A 21,471-nucleotide genomic window follows, 5' to 3' on the forward strand; every position below is an offset into this window, starting at 1 on the left:
CCCATGAGAGGGAGACAACATCTTGCCAACCAAGAAACCAGTGAACGATTATTGCATTAATTTCACTTTGCGTTTGATTTTGAATTCTGTAAATTTGGGATGACCATCAGCATGTGGTGGAAAAACTTATCTTTTGGGTATTTGGGGTTACAAATCATCATTTATGGATGACAAGTTGGGTCACTGATGGTGTTTGATCTGACCCCTGAAGTTCGATGGGAATTACCCCTGCAGTTGGACAAGTAAGAAGTCACATGTTTTTGCACCCATGGATGTTTGAAATTGTATTATAGTTACTAATGGTTGATTCTTATTGTAATTATTCACAATATCTACATTATGGTTGAAGTTTCATATTCAACGGTGTATACATTGTTGTTACTGTTAGAAGTATTAACAGAAATACCTCAAACAGTATAAAGGAAGTTAAGACTTGCATATCATCCAATGAAAACTTGTTACACCCTGTAGCACATGTTGCCCACACCCCTAAGTATATTTAATTTAGAAGCTGTTGAAGGATCAAGTGATTTTTGTGCTTTGATGTTTCGTTGCTTTCAAAGTTATGAATTTTCCTCCTGCAGAAATTGACAAAATGAATTCAGGACAATACCTACAAAGTAATTGTAATCATTTATCATTTATTGACATTTAAGTTGTCATAGTTGAGGCTAATACAACTATTCAATTCCTGCAGTTCCCCAGTCAATTGTAGATTTACCTGACAATTGAGTATTTTATTGCTGTTTTATGTATTTGATGTTGACATATTGGAACCAACCGTTTTTCATGATGTATGCTCTTTACCTATGGTGATAAATGAAATCAATTTAATATAATGAAGCTGTATTGTCATAGACAATTATCACATTGATTATTCATAGTTGCCCAGCAAGAAAATAACGAATAAATCCCATAAGCAAATTAACAATGAGATCTTATGTTTGGGTAAGGACAGGTGACCTTAGTTTTCATGTATATAAGGGCTAAAATGAATCCACTTTGAGGCAAATATTATAGCACCAGTACTGAGTAACGAATACCATATTAAATATGAATACAATAACAGGTCAGCAGTTAATGTATTATTCATTATATTCAATGAACAATAACAAATTACATTATTTGACATGTTTTACCATGTTCACTGTGATTCGGACTGTCATGGTTAATTTCCATTTAGCATATCTTGTTTTGATGGGGGCAGTAGGTACATTTCTGGTGCCCCTGCCGTGATAATGCTGGTATAATGTTAAAAGTGTGTAAAATCCTTACTCGCTCACTTACTCTTGTTTTGACAATTAACACTCAAATTCAAATAGAAACAATCCTGTTTATAAATTTTCGATTTTGATTTATGATGGCGAGTAACGAATTGAATTCATGAAGGGATATGGTTTGATTCAGCTGATTACACCAATGAATCATAACATCCCTAATGTATATGGGTCAGTGGGGTAGCCTAGAGGCTAAATCCCTCGCTCGTCACGACGAAGGCCTGGGTTCAATTCCCAACATGGGTACAATGTGTGAAGCCCATTTATGGTGTCCCCTGCCGTGATGTTGCTGGAATATTCCTAAAAGCAGCTTAAAACATACTCACTCACTTACTATATGTATTTATGTCAGGTGAGCTACAGAGCCATGTTGCTCTCGTTTTATGTGTTTCTAGTGGGGTTTACATTTGTTGACTTTCATCTCATCTCTTTTATTCATGCATTTTTCTCTCTTTTTCAGCTATGACTTACAAGTATTTGGTTGAACAACAACCTATAGGAAGGGAGTTGTTTCGATTGTTCTGTGTAAAAAAGCCTGCATTTGCTAGGATCATTTTCTTCCTGGATTCTGTGGTAAGTAGATCATTAACAAAAGTTTGTGTTTATCCTTGAATGAATTCTTGTTTGTCCACCTAGACAAAATATTGTCATAATGAAGGGAGTTGAAGTTGAGCGTACAGGGTGTCTAAGGTACCATGATTCACTTGCAGAGGGTCTGTGGGGTAGCCCAATTGTTAAAGTGTTTGCTTGTCACAAGGAGACCAGGGTTTGATTCTCCACGTTGGTGCAATGTGTGAAACCAATTTCTGGTGTCTCTTGCCCCGTGATAAAGTAGGAATGTTGCTAAAGGTGGCATAAAACTAACTCAAGAACTCGCCCTGCAGAGTTGAGTATCTTAATCATGTCAGGATGTTACGGTTGTGGGTTTGGATCCCAGTGTTTGCCATGATTGTGTCCCTTTGGTTGTCAGCAACAAACTTGTAATGGTGGCTGTCAGCAAAATGGGTTGTATGTGTTTGTTCATAAGACATACTTCACTTCGGATTTTCTTCCCTTGTCAATATGATGAAGTTGACATACCAGGATTCAGCTGAAATAATGTTTAAGGCAGTTTTGAACTCACTCACTTATGGGCATACATCTGCTGTTCCTACTTTTTGAATGCACCATTGTCTGTTGCACATAATGTTTTTGTTCATGTTAAGTTTTCTACATATGTCATTTTCTGTGTAACCTTTTGGGGAATTTGTTTGATATTTTAAAGTTTTTGTGAATGTTTCATCTTCAAAAAAGGTTTTCAATATATACTCAACAAGAAAAGTTAAGGACCACCCCAATATTCAATATTCACGTATCATGTGGATCATAATATGAACTAATAAATACTTTAATATTGAAAATTGGGGTGCTCCTTAACTTTGATTTGTTGAATATATATGTAAAATGTTTACCGTTGTTTATTAAAATTAGTTTGAAAAAGTGAATCCCACATTTAAGGCCATTCAGCCATTGAAAGAAAATACACTGTTGCACCATACAATGTTTAAATGATGATAATATAGAAGAACGCTGCCGGGACCCCCAAAATATGTCGGAATTCACAGATTGTTGGATAATTCAGATGTCAGATTATACAGAGTCCACTGTATAACTTAAGTTTGTTTTCATGAAAAGGCATTGCTCATGATAAATGATTAATATTTTTGAATTTGGATAAGTGACATAAGTGTATCATAAATGTGTATCATGAAAGATTATTATGAGAAAAAAGTTGTTATGGGTTACACTGTCTGTGGAACTGACCACTGTTTATGAAGCTTTGGCCCTATTTTTAGAATGCAAGGCACCACATGGCCTACTCCAGGCAAACGTCCATACCACACTGTTTTTGATTACTGTTAGTGTTAAAGAGATTTTTCCAAAGGATTCTTACAAAGCTGCATTCTACCAAGCCTTTTGTATTTTTGGTTTCAAAGTCAGTAGAACTTTTAATGTAAATATTTGGACTGTTTAGGAGGTTTATGTGTGCTGCCTTGGACTTTCATCATGTATTTGTCGTAATGATATTCGTTTGTTTTGCTCTGGATAAGTCCAAAGTCCCAATCTATCAGAATTCTGTTCAATCGCTTCAGCTGGTAACTGTCAGTATGTTAACATTTTTATGTCCTAAAAGTGATCCCAAAGGTCAAATTCAGTCCAGTAGACTTTGAGACCATGGTGCTGAATGTCCATCTGCACCTGTGGTTTCTCCACAGTGATGAACATCGATAGTATGACCTGTTTCACTTTGGGCTTTCCTCTCACAATAAGTAGAGAGTCTGTGTTGTGTAGTGGCTCTAGTAGCTTCAACTCACTTGCTTAATTCACATCGTTATGATCACAGAAATTCAGTGTTCATGTATCGCTGTGAATATCATACTGCAAGCATGTGTAATTCATCATCAAGTTTGTTGAAGGACTGGTACAGCTACCTGTGGAATAGCTTATATCTGGACATGAAAGATTGACATCACAGCAGTATAGAGAGATTCATGTTCTCATGGGAGGTGCTTGCCATGTGCTTCATGTTAACATGTATGTGTTGTGATGTGTTTTTAATGCAAAAGGTCACCACCAGTATAAAAACACAAATTTTCCTACCTGTGAAGATTATTATAGCATGTGCCAAAGGTATTAAAGATTGTCAGATGTACCACATCAATGTAAGTGATGTTGGTTGGTATGATGATGATGATGATGATGATGATGATTAGGTAGTTGTTGATGTAGTTGTGGAGTTTACCTTCCATGATGATGATTGTAATGATGGACAAAATCACAACACAAACATGTTTCTAATTTGAAAGGTCTTACAACCAATGCAGTGTTTCATATTAGGATGGCCTAGATACCCATCTGTTAGTACTGGTAATGAGGGCCCTGGTGGGACAAACTGTCTGGGCAGTGTAAAACAACTTTAAACTAACTAATCAAAAGTAACAAAATATAAGCATATACTAAAGCAGGGATAAACCTGGCTCAGAAAAGATATGAGATAAAATCTCACATGGGACAAAAAACATGAGATTTTTTCAAGTCTTATGAGATTTAACTGTTCATGACATTGCCATATGTATTTAACTCTATCAACACCAGTCAACCAGAGCCATTTACTTCCATGACACCGAGCTCCCAGAGACTCTGAGGTCATAGATGAAGCCTATGTTTATCAAGGAAAATATCAGCTTGCAAAACATTATTGCTACTACATATCATACACCATTTGAAAGGTCTAATCCTACTGCTTATAATATGAAATTTATTTTTATCATATTATCCAAATAATACAACTACAATGTAAATAAGTTAATATTTAATGAAAATGCAAGCTTACACATTCATAATGTCCAGTTAAACCACGAAGGGAGCAAAAAATGCGGCGATTTTTTTTCCATTTGTAACATGTCATAATATCCCCTTACCTTTTTCTTTTATATTTTAATTTTTATGTAATCGGAAAATTATTATAAACAGATTTCTCAAATAATATGCATGGTCGTCTGTTTCCCGATACCAGTGGCTTTCCGCTTGGTAACGTGATACAACAGTGGGAAATACCTCCGTTTTGGAAGCTTCGTACAAATAACATGTGAGACAATTCGTTTGATGGCCGGAATCGTTCGAAAGCTCTGAACATAAACAATATCACTGCATCCTTGCCAAGAGTATTTTCGCAGTTGTAAGAAGCAATTTTATTGGATAAAAACTGGTTTCTAATGACGCTTTTCTCCCACAGTCTGCTATGAGGATCGTGATTGGTCAAAATAAGGCACGTGACCTAAGGCAGCCAATCATAAGACAGCAATGGATACCGTCCTCGTAAACGAAAACTTTTAGATTCAGACGAAAGTTTTGGACAAAATCATGCTATTCTGAACGTGTTACGCAAAAAATCACCTCATATACGTATATTATGGAACTTAGTGGTCGTATCGTGCTAGGTTATGACCTGTGACCAAAAGGCTTCATGCATATATTTTAGCATTAAACATCGTGTCCGAGCGCAAAGTTCGAGGCGATGAAAGCCGAGATGTCACTTGTATTACATTACACGATCGCACAAAAAAGATGGAAATAGTAAGTTGTAATGCACGTTTGACAACATTTATGAGTACTGCTGTTGATTTTATTCTTCTGTTTATTCAATTTGTTTAATTAAGTGTTTTCAGACATTGTTAAAAGTGACAGATTTAATAAATGAATCATACGTTAGTTAGGTTCCTAAAATTATATGATATATCATTTTGATGTGACTACTGCCTGGCCGGTTTACCTGCCTACGTCGTTCGGGGACTCGTGATGTCTTGGCCGGTTTTCCGGCCTACGGTGTTGAATGGGTTAATCAACTTCAAGTCGATGGTTTCGTTAGCAGACGCTTTTTGGGAGGCATGATGTTGCAGAACACAACTTCCGAACACGAACTCTGTACAGCGTCGTACAGTGCATAAACAACACAGTACTGCGAGGTTCAGAGTTTACCATACTTCTTGCAGCGCAGCTCGTTTTGTACAGCACTGTGTAACGATGTTCGAAGTTCCATACCGGAAGTTATGTTTCGAAGATTAAAAATAGGTAGAAAGCAACGGGAATATCTTTTACAGGACAAAATAACGACAAAGCCTTTCTCAGTAAAATTGATTTAAACACTTTATTTTTTCTAATTGTACAGGTGAGCAGGATGCGATTTTAAATCGCTGCCGATAAATTTGAGAGCGATTTTATAGCAATTGATGCGAGAAAATCGCGATATCGCGGCCCAAGTCAATCCCTGCTAAAGGTTTACTGTTTATCTATCATTATCCTAAATCTCATGTGTGACTACAGCTAACGACACTACTAAATTCAGTATTTGCAAACCACAGATTGCAGCAATTCATCTAAATCAGAACTAGCTGTCCAGCTGTTTCTTTACAGACTGACAATCTGCATTTCGATAGAGCCATTTCAGGTTTAAGATACAACTAAACACCTTGTAAAAAAATTATTATTGTGTAATTTTTTCTGATTTAGTCAAAATAATTACTACTGACTACTGTCTTGTAACACTCAACACCCATAATCAGGAATCTAGGTTATTGCCCTGCATATTTCATATCAATAATCAGGGCTTTCAGACTGATCAGTACTGATAATCATTTGTGATTAATTACTTTCTCTCCGCATTATATACTTGTCCAAAATTTATGATTCGTGCTGTGACCAATTGGATGCCAGTAACAATGCTTATTCAGTGAGGGTTTTTTTGGTTTGAGGTAAATCACCTAAACTGAGTTAATTAATAAATAGCATTCAGTGAAACTCTCCAGGACAACAGAGCTCATTGTAGTTTGTAATTTTGCTCAAAACAAGCTGGAGCTACCTACATCTGTGACAAGACCTACATCTGTGACATGGTGTCTATCACCAGCTGATAACTGCACTGTAGGCCAGTGTTTACAGCTTGAAATTTGAATACTCATAACATCATGGAATTCCCACTTTCAGCCCATTGAATTGTCTGAAGGACCAATGGGTATTGACATTGCTTAGTCAGTCAATTAACGGGGTATTTGTGTTTACAAACAGGATGCTCTCAGGCGTGAATTTGCCACAGGGACTACTCCACTGCATTGAATATTCATTTAGAGTTTTTGTGTTGTGGTATTTGTACAGTTAACAGCTGATACTTTCATGCCTGACACTTTAACTGAAAACTGCACTGTCCATGTCAAATAATTATGCATTAATTAAAGTGATGTGCTGTTGTTGAATCATGGAGTATTGATAGGAAATATCAAGTTACTAATGTAGACTAATTTCAGAGTTATTACGCTGATGTAGCAAACAAAAGTTCCTTTATTTGACTTTCTAATGATTCGTCAACATAACACAGCTGAAATAAAGTTCAGGTAGACATATGCTTAAGCTTTCAACTATCACTTCCTGACAAGATACTATGTAGATTCCATATACTGCAATCTTATAGTCAGTGTCAGTCATGTGTTAAGTGGTATGATTATAGGAAGGATGACATGAACTTTATTTTACGAATGATCATAAAGATAAGTTAGGCCAGTGATGAGTTAAACAGGGCTATTGAAGTCACTTAGTGCTATAGTGGGTCAACAGTTACACTATAAGCACTTGCATGGAAGTTTGTAGTTATTAATTGTCATATTCATTTATGTGTAACTTAATCAGTGTGGGTCATGGTAGTTGTACACCAACAATGTGCTGTTTGACATTATATTTTATTCACATCAAAATCTACAGATCGATAATCATTTTGACTTCCATGTAGATTGAATGTTCTGTGATTTGATCAGTCGTTCCAGCACTTCCATGTATTGTCTTAACATAGGTATCATACTTTTATTGGAAGAAAGCTTTACATAGAAATGAAGTGGTATGATGAAATGGCAAACATGTGGTATGATGTGTCATGGTGTGTTTTTCAATATGTCTTGTAACAGGCATGCATGGTATGTATTGTGTTCAAGTCCATTGTGCTTTCAAATGCAAATCTATAGGATACATACTTTCTAATTACAACAGTACGATGACACTTTGCACTTATAAATAAAACAATCATGTAATTTGTTATGTATTTTTGCATACAGACCAGTGGATGTCCCATGTGGTGTATACCGCGGTATTAGTAGAACCGCGGTATTTTGCCTTCTGTTCGGTATACCGTAATGCAATCCCAAAATTCGGTGTTTTCGTACCGTCATTTTATTAATCATTTTAGACCTTTCCTAAAATGTCTAGCAATCGAGTCATTTGGTCAAAATCTATGCATTTCTCAGTTATTTCAAATCTGACGAACAACGGAACATCGTAATAACTTATAAAAGTCAACTTCATCATAAAGACACACAATCAGCCGAGTACCTACGATGTTTGCTGTGATGCAACACACCGCGTTATATTGCTGCACTATCGGAAAACGTATGATGTCAGAAAACTCATAATAAAATGATCTTCCTCGATTTCATTTTAATTGAATTTGAATTTAAATTTAATCCCATTTTCATTCATTAAAACTGTTTACAGTAACATCAGAGAAAACGTGTGAAATGACATCACCCCATTCTATACGCGTACCACTTCCGCTTACCTTGTTCACAAGGGTCCACTTTTCATTCCTACCGCGATTGCACCAATTTCACATTATTCTCAGTAATCACGAACAGATTACCGCCTCCATGATTTGTTTGTACTGTATCTAGACACCATTTCCCTATATGCTTGAAAACGGTATAAGAATTTATTCCGAAACATCGCCATTGTCAAAATAAAGAAGTTGATCATCCTTAAAGCCTTGTCATCCCTCGTCATCCATGGACCCCAAGACCCGCGTTATTGACTTATTGAAGACATATTTCACAATTAATTGCAAACATTTTGTTTTTACAATCAAAGTGGTAGGAACCGCGGGAAGTCAACGGTGACTTGTCAAACTGTCTCATACATAAAATGTATCCTGTCACCTAACCCAAAGTGTTAAACCTACTGGCAGTATGTTAATTATTGTGTTAAATATTTCGTAGAAAACATGCATAGTACTAATACATATACGATATATGTTATCTCTGTTACAATAACTGCTTGAGATATAAATATTCTGGTAATGGAATAGAAATTCTTTGATGTTATATTTTCAGATCGTTTTTAACTGAATCACCGGTATATTGTAGCAAAAATTACTAGTACTCAGCTGATTGTTATTCCCGGCTTAGTTGAATAACAGGCAGCATAACAGGAACGACAACTGAATTATCATGTCTAGTGATGTTAAATTTGATTTGCAGGTTTCCTATACACATATTCATTTTCATTTTAAAAGATTGTTTTTTTCACCTCCTACGATACGATATAGTTTTGACTGGGCACAATACACGAAATAGGAGTTCCGTTATGTCCATGGATAATACAAATTTACTTGGCCTTTATTCCGGGTTATGTATAACGCGGGTGTCTCATAACTCCGGGGGTCATCCATGGACCCCAAGACTGGCGTTATGGCGAGGGATGACTGCAATTATGGGTATGGGTTTTGTGGCTTTCCAATCACAGTTCTGAAGTATTATGTTTGTTTGTTGTTGCTACCATCTCATTACAAGCTATATCAGAAGAATGAACATTTAACGACCAATAAGAAGAGAAAGCAGCATTCTCAAGCTAAACATATTTCTTCAGAAAGGAGAAATACACTTATGAGTGAACTTTAAAAGACATTTTGAATGAATCTGAAAACTGAATAAAATAAATTTCTGGAATGTGCCAAGATAGTGTAGCAGTGCTTCCCAAGGACTGTGGAAAGTCTCTAAATGTTTAACTGACTGAAACGACAGATAGACAATAATATAGAGCAAGGACAATGATCTGTCACACAGACTGTAACTGTCTTATGACAACTGGGTTGTGCTAATGTGTTTAATTTATTTATCTATGATATGTCATCAACAGAGTCACATTCGACAAGATCTGATTTGTCTATTGTTTTGTGTTGTTATTTTAACATTTCTGGGACGTGGTGATTTCACTGCAGCAAATGCTGTGATGTTAGTGTCTTTTAATCATACTTGGCTACTTGCACAGCTGTGAGCTCCAAGGTTCCAGTGATACTTTACTTCTTCTATCTTGTCATGAAATAACAGTTTTATTCATTCAAAATAACAAAGATTATGGATATTTTTTTCCATCTCATATACCGAACCGAAGACCTTGTACCGCAATACGTACCGTACCGTGGCAAGAGCGTACCGTTTCACCCCTAATGTGGTGAACTTGATATGACCACCTTTGATGATGAATCGGTGATTATGATATCAAGTATGTTGATACTGCCAGGCCTTGAGAAAGGAACATAATGACTGACAAAACTTCTGCTGCAACAAGCTCCTGAATTACTATCTAGTTGTTACCTCAATGGGAATCTGTCCGACATCTAACTAACTAATTGAGGCAATGCCAATGTGACCAAGACTGCACTGAAAATAGGTCTGGGCCAACGTAGCCAACCCATTTGATTGGGATCAAAGTAGGTCTCGTTTGCATAATGCTCATAGAGAACTCATAAAATGCAACATGAAGGAATTTTTGACACCCATTTGTGTTTAGTTTTAAATGCCATGCCCCATGAGAGTGATGTGATTGCCAGCTAGGGACTGAGGGAGTAGAAGAGGATCAATACCTCTCTTGATGGGCTCGCTGCTGTTGCTGCTGCTGCTGCTGCCCCATTTTGTTGCCTTGCCATGGTGGTGTAATGCTTACATGCTTCTCTGACCCTGCTACTGTGCTAATCATGTGATAGGACATAGGATTTCGGTGCACATCTCTTGCACTCCTCATGATCCTTTGCCGTGTCTTGTCCGGGTCATGTAACCCTGGTCTGGAACTACTTGCATATCTTCTTGAGACAATTTTGAGGCTGTGTTCTCCAGCCTCCCTTGCCTCACTGGTCATGTGACTTCGTGATGATGTATGTAATGCTCTTGTGCCCGTCTTTTCATTGTCTTTGGAGCATCGGGTTTTATGTCATCTATTATGATTGATGTTTTATGTTTTTCTATCTTGTTTGACTTCATGACCTGGGGGTATCTTTTCTATTTCATGTTTTTCAAATATTCAGGTCGTTGTTGGTTGTTAATTTTTAATCCCTTTATTTTCACATGTAAGGATCATGACAAGGACTCTTGACTTCCATTATTTGTTTTCTTGTTTTACAAGTGACTACTTTATGATGTTTGGTTAATCCATTCTATTTTGGTTTAGTTTTGAAACTGATAGTCTCAAAACAGGCATGGTTGTAATCATAAAAGAATTCTCACGTTCATTACTTAGACATCTTCCAATAGCTGAAGAAAGTATAGTCCACACTCCATGTACTCAGATGAGATGTTTTATAGGACAGTTTTTTCACCAATGATATGTGAGTTCTAAATCTCGATCTCTTCTCATGATGTGATGAGCACGGTGGGGTAGCCTAGTGGTTAAAGCACTCACTCACTCCGTGATGATTTTCCGTATTTTCATTTACCACTTATGTTTAATCTCAAATGGTTACACACTTGTCTGTACAGATAATCACTTAATGGTATCAGTTACGTTGTTGTTTGAAGAGTCACATATTCCTTAAGGAAATAAAACTGAAAGGTATTTCCTCATCAGAATGTTTTCTGAGAGCTTCTGATTGACACATGCGGCTGCTCTTATATTCCACAGTTTCTTTAGTGTTTCGCTGACAGCTAATACTGATGAAATGCTTTTTTATGTCTGAGTAACAAGTCAAGCTTTATGCGTCACTTTCGGTTTTGTTTTCAAAATTAATTTGAAAAGCTTTCAATTTGGTGAGCCAAATGAGTAAGGTTCCTGCTTGATGTGTAGTGAGCCAGTTAATGGTATAATTTTTAAAAAAACTCAGCCAGTTGGTGTCTTACTTCCAGATTGCATGCTAGCTTTGCAATATGAATCAAGAGAAACGAAAGGATTTCAATCTCTGTCATTGTCTTCAGTGTTTAGAGCACTTCATTCCATTTATGTTCCTGCCTAACAATGGGCCTTTACTGAAAGCAACTTTCAAACCATGTACAATCATGCACATGGGATACTTTCTGTGATATTACTTTTGACCTTGTGTGATGTTCTGCATGCAGCATCAATCACATGTGCAACTTGGTAACTCAGAGTTATTTTACATCAGGCACTATTTTATAGCTGAATCTTGCATCGACCCGTGAAGATCCGGGTAAGAATAGGTCTTCAGCAACCCATGCTTGCCACAAAAGGCGACTATGCTTGTCGTAAGAGGCGACTAACGGGATCGGGTGGTCAGGCTCGCTGACTTGGTTGACATAGGTCATCGGTTCCCAATTGCGCAGATCAATGCTCGTGCTGTTGATCACTGGATTGTCTGGTCCAGACTCGATTATTTACAGACCGCCGCCATATAGCTGGAATATTGCTGAGTGTGGTGTAAAACTAACTCACTCACTCACTCGCTCACTTGCATCATCCCAAAGCCACTGTATCTCACAAGATTAACAGAAGAGATGCAATGTAGACAATAAGTAATGATCTATTGAAGTGGTGGTGATACATTACACAAGCATATTTGAAATATTGTACAGCATAAAGGGAAACAAATATGATTTGTTTCTGCGACTCTTCATGTTTTATTGAAGTCAAACCTTTCCTTGATATATTTAGAAAAATACTTAACATATACACAGTTTAGTTATAGTGAAGGGTGATATTGATAGCCAGAAAGTGAACGCATCATCCACTTATTGCAAAGGCCAAGGTTCCATTCCACACATGGGCACAGTGTTAGAGGCCACTTTGCACATATATCTGAGAGAGCATTTAATTCACTGCTACAGAATTAAATGCTCTTGTCATCAATGTTTGAAATAGCCAAATGTCAGTAACTTCCTCCAGTAACTTCTCTGTGTTGCTGGCCTGGCACTCTAGTTGAAAATTCTAGTCAATGCATATTTATTTTTCTGAATCATCAAGTCAGTTAGGGCGTCACCTAATGTCAAAGTGCTGCCATATTGCTGGAATATTGCTGAGTGTCTGGTAAAACTAAACTCACTTATGTCAAAGTCTGTTGTTGTTTTTTTATTCATTTTGTAGTATATTGGAAATCCATGCATTTTTGCTGAACACTGATTCAAACTGATATACAGTTTTATGGACTATTAGCAATGTGTGTAAAAGCCTTAGAATCACCACAAATGTCAGACAAACATATAGCCCCTGCAGCTTCATTGTTGTTGCCAAGACCAGTCTCAAAACAATGAAAATACATTGGGGCGTACACAACATATGTAAACTCTTTGAATGGCATTTCAGAGTGACACCCATAAAGGAAGAAATGTTTATGGATGTCAGCTTTTGTATTGAAGAACATATTCTCATACCTTTGTCAGGTAGATGATGAAGGAGTAAAAGTATACTCCGAAACATTGTTCATTGTCCCCCGCCGCGCATACGTACAAATTAGAATATCTTAAGAACCGTTGACTGGATTCTTTTCATATTTTGTACCTAGGTTCATCACAGTAAAAGAAAGGTCCCATTCAGGTTTGGTGACCTTGACCTTCATTTCAAGGTCACAAGGGGATTTTAACGTTTTACCCTTGTCAGCGAGATATCTCAAGAACTGTTCACTGGATTTTCTTCATATTCAACACCAAGCTTTATCTAGGAAGGCGCAGGGCCCAGTAAATTTTGGTGACCTTCACCTAATGTTCAAGGCCATGGCGACACTTTGAAGATTTCAGCAAGTTAAGCTGCATGTTAAGCTTGTCAGCGAGATACCTAAGAACCGTTCACTGGATTTTCTTCATAATTGACATCAAGCTTCATCGAGGAAAGGCGCAGGGCCCAGTCGATTTCAGTGACCTTCATTCAATTTTCAAGGTCATGGCAACACTTCAGCATATTAACCTTCATGTAAAGATTGTCAGTGAGATATCTCAAGAACCATTCAATGGACATTCTTCATATTTGACACCAATCTTCATCTGGGGAAGGTGCAAGGCCCAGTCGATTTTGTGACTTTCACATAATTTTCACCTAATGTTCAAGGTCATGGCGACACTATGAAGACTTCAGCATGTTAACCTGCATGTAAAGATTGTCAGCGAGATATCTCAAGAACAGTTCACTGGATTTTCTTCATAGACTTTCAAGACTTCCCTTGAATAATTTTCAATAAGCAATTTCTTTATAATTTATGCGGCTGGGGATTATGTCACCTTAGTGACAATTCTTGTTTTAATACAGAAGTGGACCTTCCTCTCTTCCCCTTCCCTGCTACAAAATATGTATTTGTATCCAGGTGCTCACTGACCTCACTGAATTCAGCAAACTCATTTGTGTGCATATGACAGTTAGCACATCATTTATTGCCACACCAGTATACTGCAATTTCACCAGGCTATCTCTGTCAATATGCCTTACAGATTTGTCTTCATATACACCAGCGACTAATGCCAAACCAAACTGGAAAACCTGTCTCCTTAATCTTCTGCTATGTGATTTAAGTCTTTCCAAGTTGAACGGTCATGATGGAAGCATGCTGGAAATGGAACTGTGGCATTTACTGTCCTCAATAGATAACACGTTTTGCATGTTTGAGTAAAAGTTCTGTATGTGAATTATGTTTAAGATTGAAATTTGGTGGCTACAAAATACATTGTGCAACCTGGCAATGAAATTATTGTTGTGTAATGCCACAAATGATCTTTATTTTGAAACTTTATTTTGAAGACAAAGCTTGTAGGTAGTATTGCTACTAGTAGTAGCAGTTTCCCAGTTGTTAGTTCATAGTAGAGGTTCCTTCAGATGCTGTAGCCTGTTGTCTTTCAACTTATAAATGATTCACTTTTATACTTGGTCCATGATTCCTTCTTTTGAATGATCATTGGGGAAAGCAGATGTCTAATTTGATTTCACATATTGGAACAATATATTATTCAGTCAAGAACCGCTCCTTCAATGACAGTCGTCCTAATTCACTTTTCTAAGTGTGATATGTCTCAATTAAAAACTTGATCGTTTACTTGAAGTTGAATAGAAAAACATTAGAAATGTTGCCACCACTGCTACAGTGTACGTTAATTTCCCATTCCCCAAGTAATGATGCCTGGTGTTGTACCATCATCAGGTTATGAACATCATCTGTCTACAGGCAAGGGAAGCAGAAAAATTGACCTAACTATTTTACACCCAATCACAAAACTCTGACATCAAAGAATCGGGAGAAATTTGTTCCATTTCTTGCAAGTCCACTTTGTGTTAGTAATTACTACAAACCATGGAAATTTATTTCCCCCATCAAGCAAGTAATCATGGCTCTAGTACCTGTTAAGAAGACATCCGTCATCATTAGGCAAGGGTGGCCCCGTCTATCCTAACCAACATTGGTCTCACTGTGTTTATATCCACCACACTTGCTGCTCAAGCCACTGTAGGGGCTGTGTCAAAGTCTGCAGATGTCTTTGTTCATTATTGCTGCTAATGAAGTGTTATGTAAGATCGAATGAAATAGTGTATAGTCACGTCTAGTGTAACGTTATGTTAAACTATTTCAGTTGTTTGCCCTTTCCGTCATATCAATAGGGGGCGGTGGGGTAGCCTAATGGTTAAAGCGTTGGCTCGTCACGCCAAAGACCCGGGTTCGAATCCCCACATGGGTACAATGTGTGAAGCCCATTTCTGGTGTCCCCTGCCGTGATGTTGCTGGAATATTGCTAAATGCGGCATAAAACCAAACTCAGTCAGTCAGTCAGTCAGTCAGTCATATCAGTAGGAAAATTTGAAAATGCCATAGTATTGTCAGTAATATGCATAGCAAATGTTAGTTCAGAAATTAGTTACCTAATATGGAATATAGATATGATAATGTCAAACCAGTCAGTGTTTTTTGTTTAAAGGATTACATATTCAGATTAGAGTTACTCCCTTGGGGTAAAACTTTCCACATTGAGGAAAATGGCTGACTTTTCAAACTTTGTCCATTTCTGTTACATTGGTTAATAGAATTATAGAGCTTAAATGGTGGTGAAAATAGCCTTAACAGCCTTTAAATTAATGGAGCAGAGAGAAAGTGCTTCCATATAACCATGATAACATTTGAGTGTTTCTGAAGGATACCATTAATTTTTGTCATGCATATAAAATTGTTTTCCACTTGTTTGAGCATCGGATTAATAAGTGACTCACTAGCCCTGGTCTTGGTGGCTCAGATTTTGTTTTAAAGAGGCCTTGTATTATATTTAGATACAGTTACTTGTATTTTCACTGTCAGTTAATTGTAGAAAAGAAATATATAAGTGCAATAAATTAGATGTGTATTTATCAAACCTGCTGACAAGTGTTGAAAATTAATCACATCAGTGAGTTTTGTGGATGGCGTTCTTTTAGGATTTTGTTTGAGAAAACATATGTTGACCAAGATTGAACCAGAAGTTGGTGTGTAAACTGACAAAGAAAGGTTTTGTAGATAGTCACAGCTTTATGCCATACCTATCAACACATTATCATTTGCAAGCTCTCTTTCATCTCATAAATCAATTAAGAATTTTCATTAGATTTGGAACTGATACCATAGATCCATAAAGACGATGATGTGGCAAATTGTCAGTGATTTTTTAATACAAGGAATTACCCTTTGAAAACATAAATTCCTTTCATTCTGTACTGATTACGCAGATGGGATATAGTTTGAGATGGCCCCTTTGCCCTGACTGGGCATGGCTGCCAATGCCAAAGTTGATAAGTGGATGTTATATTGGACTTCCATGACGTGCATTCTGAAACAGTGAGAGCAGTCGTTAGTGGCAGCATGATTTCACTCGTGTTCCCAGCTCCTCTCAAAACAGATAAAGTACATCAAAGAACTGCTTATATCCTGCAATCCACAACATGATGTCACCATCGTGAACTGAAGTAGAGATAACCTGGTTCATTCTATCCAAGTTAAAAGTGCTGTAATGGTTATTAGCTTATTAGCATCTTTGAGGCTGTTCAGGCTTGTATCATCAGGTGATGTTTTCAGGGACAGGAAAGTGATCCTAATACATGCATGTCCCATATTGATTTGACAGGAAGGAATAGGAAATGGAATCCCTCTTGCTATGAAAAAAAAATGTGTTGTGGAATTAGGTTAGTTGTGTTTCAGTTAGATTGTTTGCTGTTGAGAATGATCAGACGAAGCAGAGGTTCATTTTTGTGAAATGAATATGGCCTGTAATAGCTGTAGGGAAAAAGCACTGATGAATTTGTTTAAATTTCCAGCTATAATAGATTGTACGATGTATTGTCTCCAACAGCGGTGAAATCCTGGAGCCATTTTAGTATGTGGTTTGTTCGGAAGTGATATCACTGTGTCCATCTCTTATAGCACCTTCCCACAGAATTATTTTTGGACATATGCTGTTGAGTCAAATCAAAGCTATCGTATTCATCATAATTAAAATGGTGATAATTACGGTGGTTAACTAAAGATGATTATCAGCATAAAAGAATTAAGTGTGGATGAAACTTTGCTAGTCTCCTCAATGTGGCAGGTGGGCTGTTTTATTAACGCCAAGACATGTTGTAAGATAAGAAAAAGTATCTGGTTTACACGACCATGATGTATTTACACACTGCTTTCACATTATGCCATCATACATGTAGTGTCTATCCGCAGTCTTCACTGCCTGATTTGTTTACCTGCTGAACTTATGAGGACTTGGGAGTGTGAAATACTAGATAAGATTTATGATAATGGTGTTTTAATGTTGCAGAGTGAATATGAGTTGGCGCCAGATGAAAAGAGAATGGCCCTTGCTGAGGAGATTCTGAGAAAATACCTCAAGGCAGAGGTAAGAGAACCATGTTCAATACGAGGCATGGCCATTTGTGAATAAAGCACACAGGTTCAAGTCTTCCAATGCTGTAATAAGCTGTAGTTGGCTCAACTGTTATACTAAGGGGCTAAGGAAATAACAAGGCATCTGTCCTAAGGCCTGTGGGTATTTCTAAACACATTGAAAATAAGACTTTGCATGGGCAATCCAACCACTGGTATATTTGGATCAAGATTCTCCAGTTTGTACTTGTACCGAGTTGTGGAGGGTATACCTGTATCATGTGTGGAACATTAGGGATTGGACTTATATTACTCACAAGATGTTAGTGTTGGAATCAGAACAGTCATTAGCTGAGCTAGTTGGATGAGAATTGTCATGGCAAGCTTCAGATATATGGATTCAGGGATTTACAGGACGCAAATTCCTGCGTCCTATACGCTTGAAAATTGACAATGGACGCAGCGAAATTTATTAGCGCATCCACAGGGACGCAGAAAGGTCCAAATACTTTTGTAAAATTTCCAATCAAGTAACAATAAATTATCACCGAGTTTGCTACTAGCTGGGTTATGGTATCATTTGCAATTTAATTACTGTAACAATTAATGTGTTGATCATGATACACAATACTATAACAGTATTTATAATAATATTTAAGTGTCTGGAACTCCCATTTTGTTGTCCAGGACCTATGAAAATTATAAGCATGAGTCCCAGGGACCCTCAAATACAGGACTCAAGGTAAATCCCTGGGATTAAAAGTTGTTGATGCCAGTGTTAATACAAAACAGCAAGAATGGTCAGTATAGGCCAAAATTATAAGCATGCATGTGCAGAGTCTACTGAGCGAAATCTCTGCCATCCTTTCTGTACTAAGTTTCATACTTTTGGTCGAACTTTTTATCCAGCACTTTTGTTTCTTATTTTCAGTTTGTGTCACTGTACTACTATTTCCTTACTTTATATGTTTTCAGAATCGAATTGCTCATTTGTGAAGAAACTGTTCACCATATTTACATTTTTTTTTCAGTTTTATTCAGGTTGTTGTACAATGGAAGCAGTAAAATGCAATGAGAGTCCTCCACAAAGTCAATTGTTGTATGATGTCACAATGATAATGTCAGTGTCTCACATTTGACTATATGTAAAGATGTAGACTTTTCAAAACACAGCATCTGACTTTCCAAAACACATTGATACAGCTAGGATTTCAAACTTGCACCCTTGGCAGGCAAATTGGGAACTTATCATGATTTTTACAGAATCAGAATTTTTTAAGTGAGTTGATTTAAAGCCTCTTTGATCTTCTTTATTGGCCATGATGTCAGTGAAGTAAAGGTCACTTCAACTTAACTATAATGGTTGTTTAACATCAGCATGAACTCAACATTTTGCAAGAAGTCCTTAGCCTCATGTTGTAATTTGGTCAAGGAACACACTGTGACACTTTTGTGATAAAATCATTCACACCCACGTCCATTTATTTGTTTATTTATAACAGAAGACAGAGGCTTCCAAAGATTGATACATTGTCTTGTTTTGCATATAAATTATATTTCTACCTCTTTAATTTTAGGGTCATGAAGGATTACCTGAACTCTGAACCCTTCACAGAATTTCTGGAGAGCATGTTTTTCAAACGCTACCTACAGTGGAAATGGTTAGAAAGGTATGCAGAAGTCTGAATTGTCTTTACAGGTGATAAAATGCCATATTTATGACAATGTCGAGATCACATATTAAGACAAACATCCCAAGGTGTACTGGCTCAATATTTTCTTATCATTGTTGAAAAAACATCCTTAGTTTTGTTTCTCTTCTGTACAATTTGAATACTGATGTTCTGCCTAATGAAGAGACAGTAGTGGATGCTTCAGCTCATAAGCTGTTAAAGGCGTGTATCCATATTGTCCAAGTAAAAGAATAGTATAAATCACAATATTGTCTTGACATATCACTTGTTTTTGGCTGGGTATACATTCAGGTTCTATGTGGAAAATATACCATTAAAAAAAAGTAGGGGATATTCCATTTTGCGAGCATACCACTAGCCAATGCCAATGCATATGAGAAAAAGTAATAGATATCCATACAGATGAAACTTTTCCAAAGGAATGGAATAAATTGTCACATTTTCTCTTTATCATATGTTTCCTCTTGGCTTTATCATTTACATTTTATCAATCTTGTAAATCTGATATCCCCTACTTTTTTTTAATGGTATATTTCAAGTTGATGGTAATGTTTGTCATGTATGTTCTTTTTAGTCAACCTGTGACCAAGAACACGTTCCGGATGTATCGAGTGCTTGGTAAGGGTGGGTTTGGTGAGGTGTGCGCATGCCAGGTGCGGGCCACTGGCAAGATGTACGCCTGCAAGAAGTTGGAGAAGAAACGAATCAAGAAGAGGAAGGGGGAACCCATGGCTCTCAATGAAAAACAGATCTTGCAGAAAATCAACTCTCGGTTTGTGGTATGTGTGACAATACATTATGTCATAGGTTCAGATTCAGATTTTTCAAATATCAACAGAGTGGACTTGGGACCAAGAGGCAATGTGGCATGGTTAATACATGACACGTTTTATGGATAACAAGTTCTTTTTATTCTTAAGCAACATTTCAGAGCTAATTCTTGATCCTTAATCAAGACGTGTCATGTATTATGTTCAATTTCTAAATGCCTTTGAAGAGCTTAATGTGGGATTGACTTATTTAGAATTTAGCTGTTTAGTGTTCATTGTAACAACACCATTATTATGGTTATTTACAGATAATCCTATGGACGATGTTGTGTTGTCTTTGAAATAACCTTAGCTGAAATTTTGAATATTTATATCAAGTCTAATCATAAAGAGTAACAAAGTACACTAACAAATCTGCTAACCTGGATTTGGCGTTCTGCCCTGTAGGTTACAGCTTGTTAGCCTCCTTTACTAGTCATAAGAAAGCGACCAAGTGGATTGGATGGACATTCTGGCATTGTTCATGAAGTGTAATTGTACCCCAGTTGTTCACAATATCAATGACTGAATAGTCCAACAGGGCTCCAGATAAAGGGCTGTATTGGTATGTACGGATATAAAATAATACAAGTACAGTACGGTAGGAAATAGTTTAGAAAAGCGTAGCAAATACACACCACAGCAATGGTGTATACGGTCTTAGAATCATTTACAGGCGTATTTATCTGAAAAAGTGTTGTTTTATTGTTCATTGACCTGTTTACACAAGGGTATCAATGTTGTGGTGCATATATGAAATGAAACACAAGATTACTTATACTCCATTAAATTCCATTCAGTACTCTAATAATGTACTCTTTATTGTTTTCCAGTACTCCTGTATTGAAAAATATAGAGTGAGTACATTACTCTGACCATGAAAAATTATCTGGAGCCCTGGGTCGTTCCTCAGAACGATTGTTTATTATGACTGTCGTAAGTCTATGTTAAAGTATATTGTGACGATCACCTTGTGAAACAACAAACATTCTGCTTAAAGGCCCATCCAGAACTTGTTTATTAAAGAGGCCATCATCATACAGCAAGTATATTGTGACTGCTGTGTGAAACAACAAACAAACATTCTGCTTAAAGGTCACATGCAACCAAAAAAACAGACATGATTAAAACACAATTATCACTTATTCATGACATACAATATACATTGCTGATTATGAAAAACACAAATAAACAAAATTATAAGCGTACAATCGCAAATCAAAAGTGCAATATTTTCTAATGACTGAACCCAGTCAGAGCAGGTGGGCGTGCACTTAAGTGTAACGAAGGCTTTCATTAGC

At 36.9% G+C, this 21,471-nt stretch overlaps 1 protein-coding gene across 1 annotated transcript in view; it reads left to right on the plus strand.

Moving 5' to 3' along the window:
* LOC124282849 (G protein-coupled receptor kinase 5-like) overlaps window positions 1-21,471 on the plus strand; it is a 42,827-nt gene that overhangs the window by 10,649 nt on the left and 10,707 nt on the right. Inside the window, exons 3-7 of the mRNA XM_046718882.1 lie at window positions 1,738-1,850; window positions 17,603-17,680; window positions 18,699-18,708; window positions 19,100-19,337; window positions 19,936-20,140. Coding sequence (XP_046574838.1) covers window positions 1,738-1,850; window positions 17,603-17,680; window positions 18,699-18,708; window positions 19,100-19,337; window positions 19,936-20,140 — 644 coding nt within the window. The remainder of the gene's footprint in view (window positions 1-1,737; window positions 1,851-17,602; window positions 17,681-18,698; window positions 18,709-19,099; window positions 19,338-19,935; window positions 20,141-21,471) is intronic.

The sequence above is a fragment of the Haliotis rubra genome, unplaced genomic scaffold, assembly GCF_003918875.1.
Source record: "Haliotis rubra isolate DU_JTF1 unplaced genomic scaffold, ASM391887v1 Scf305, whole genome shotgun sequence".
NCBI classification, from domain to species: Eukaryota; Metazoa; Mollusca; class Gastropoda; order Lepetellida; family Haliotidae; genus Haliotis; species Haliotis rubra.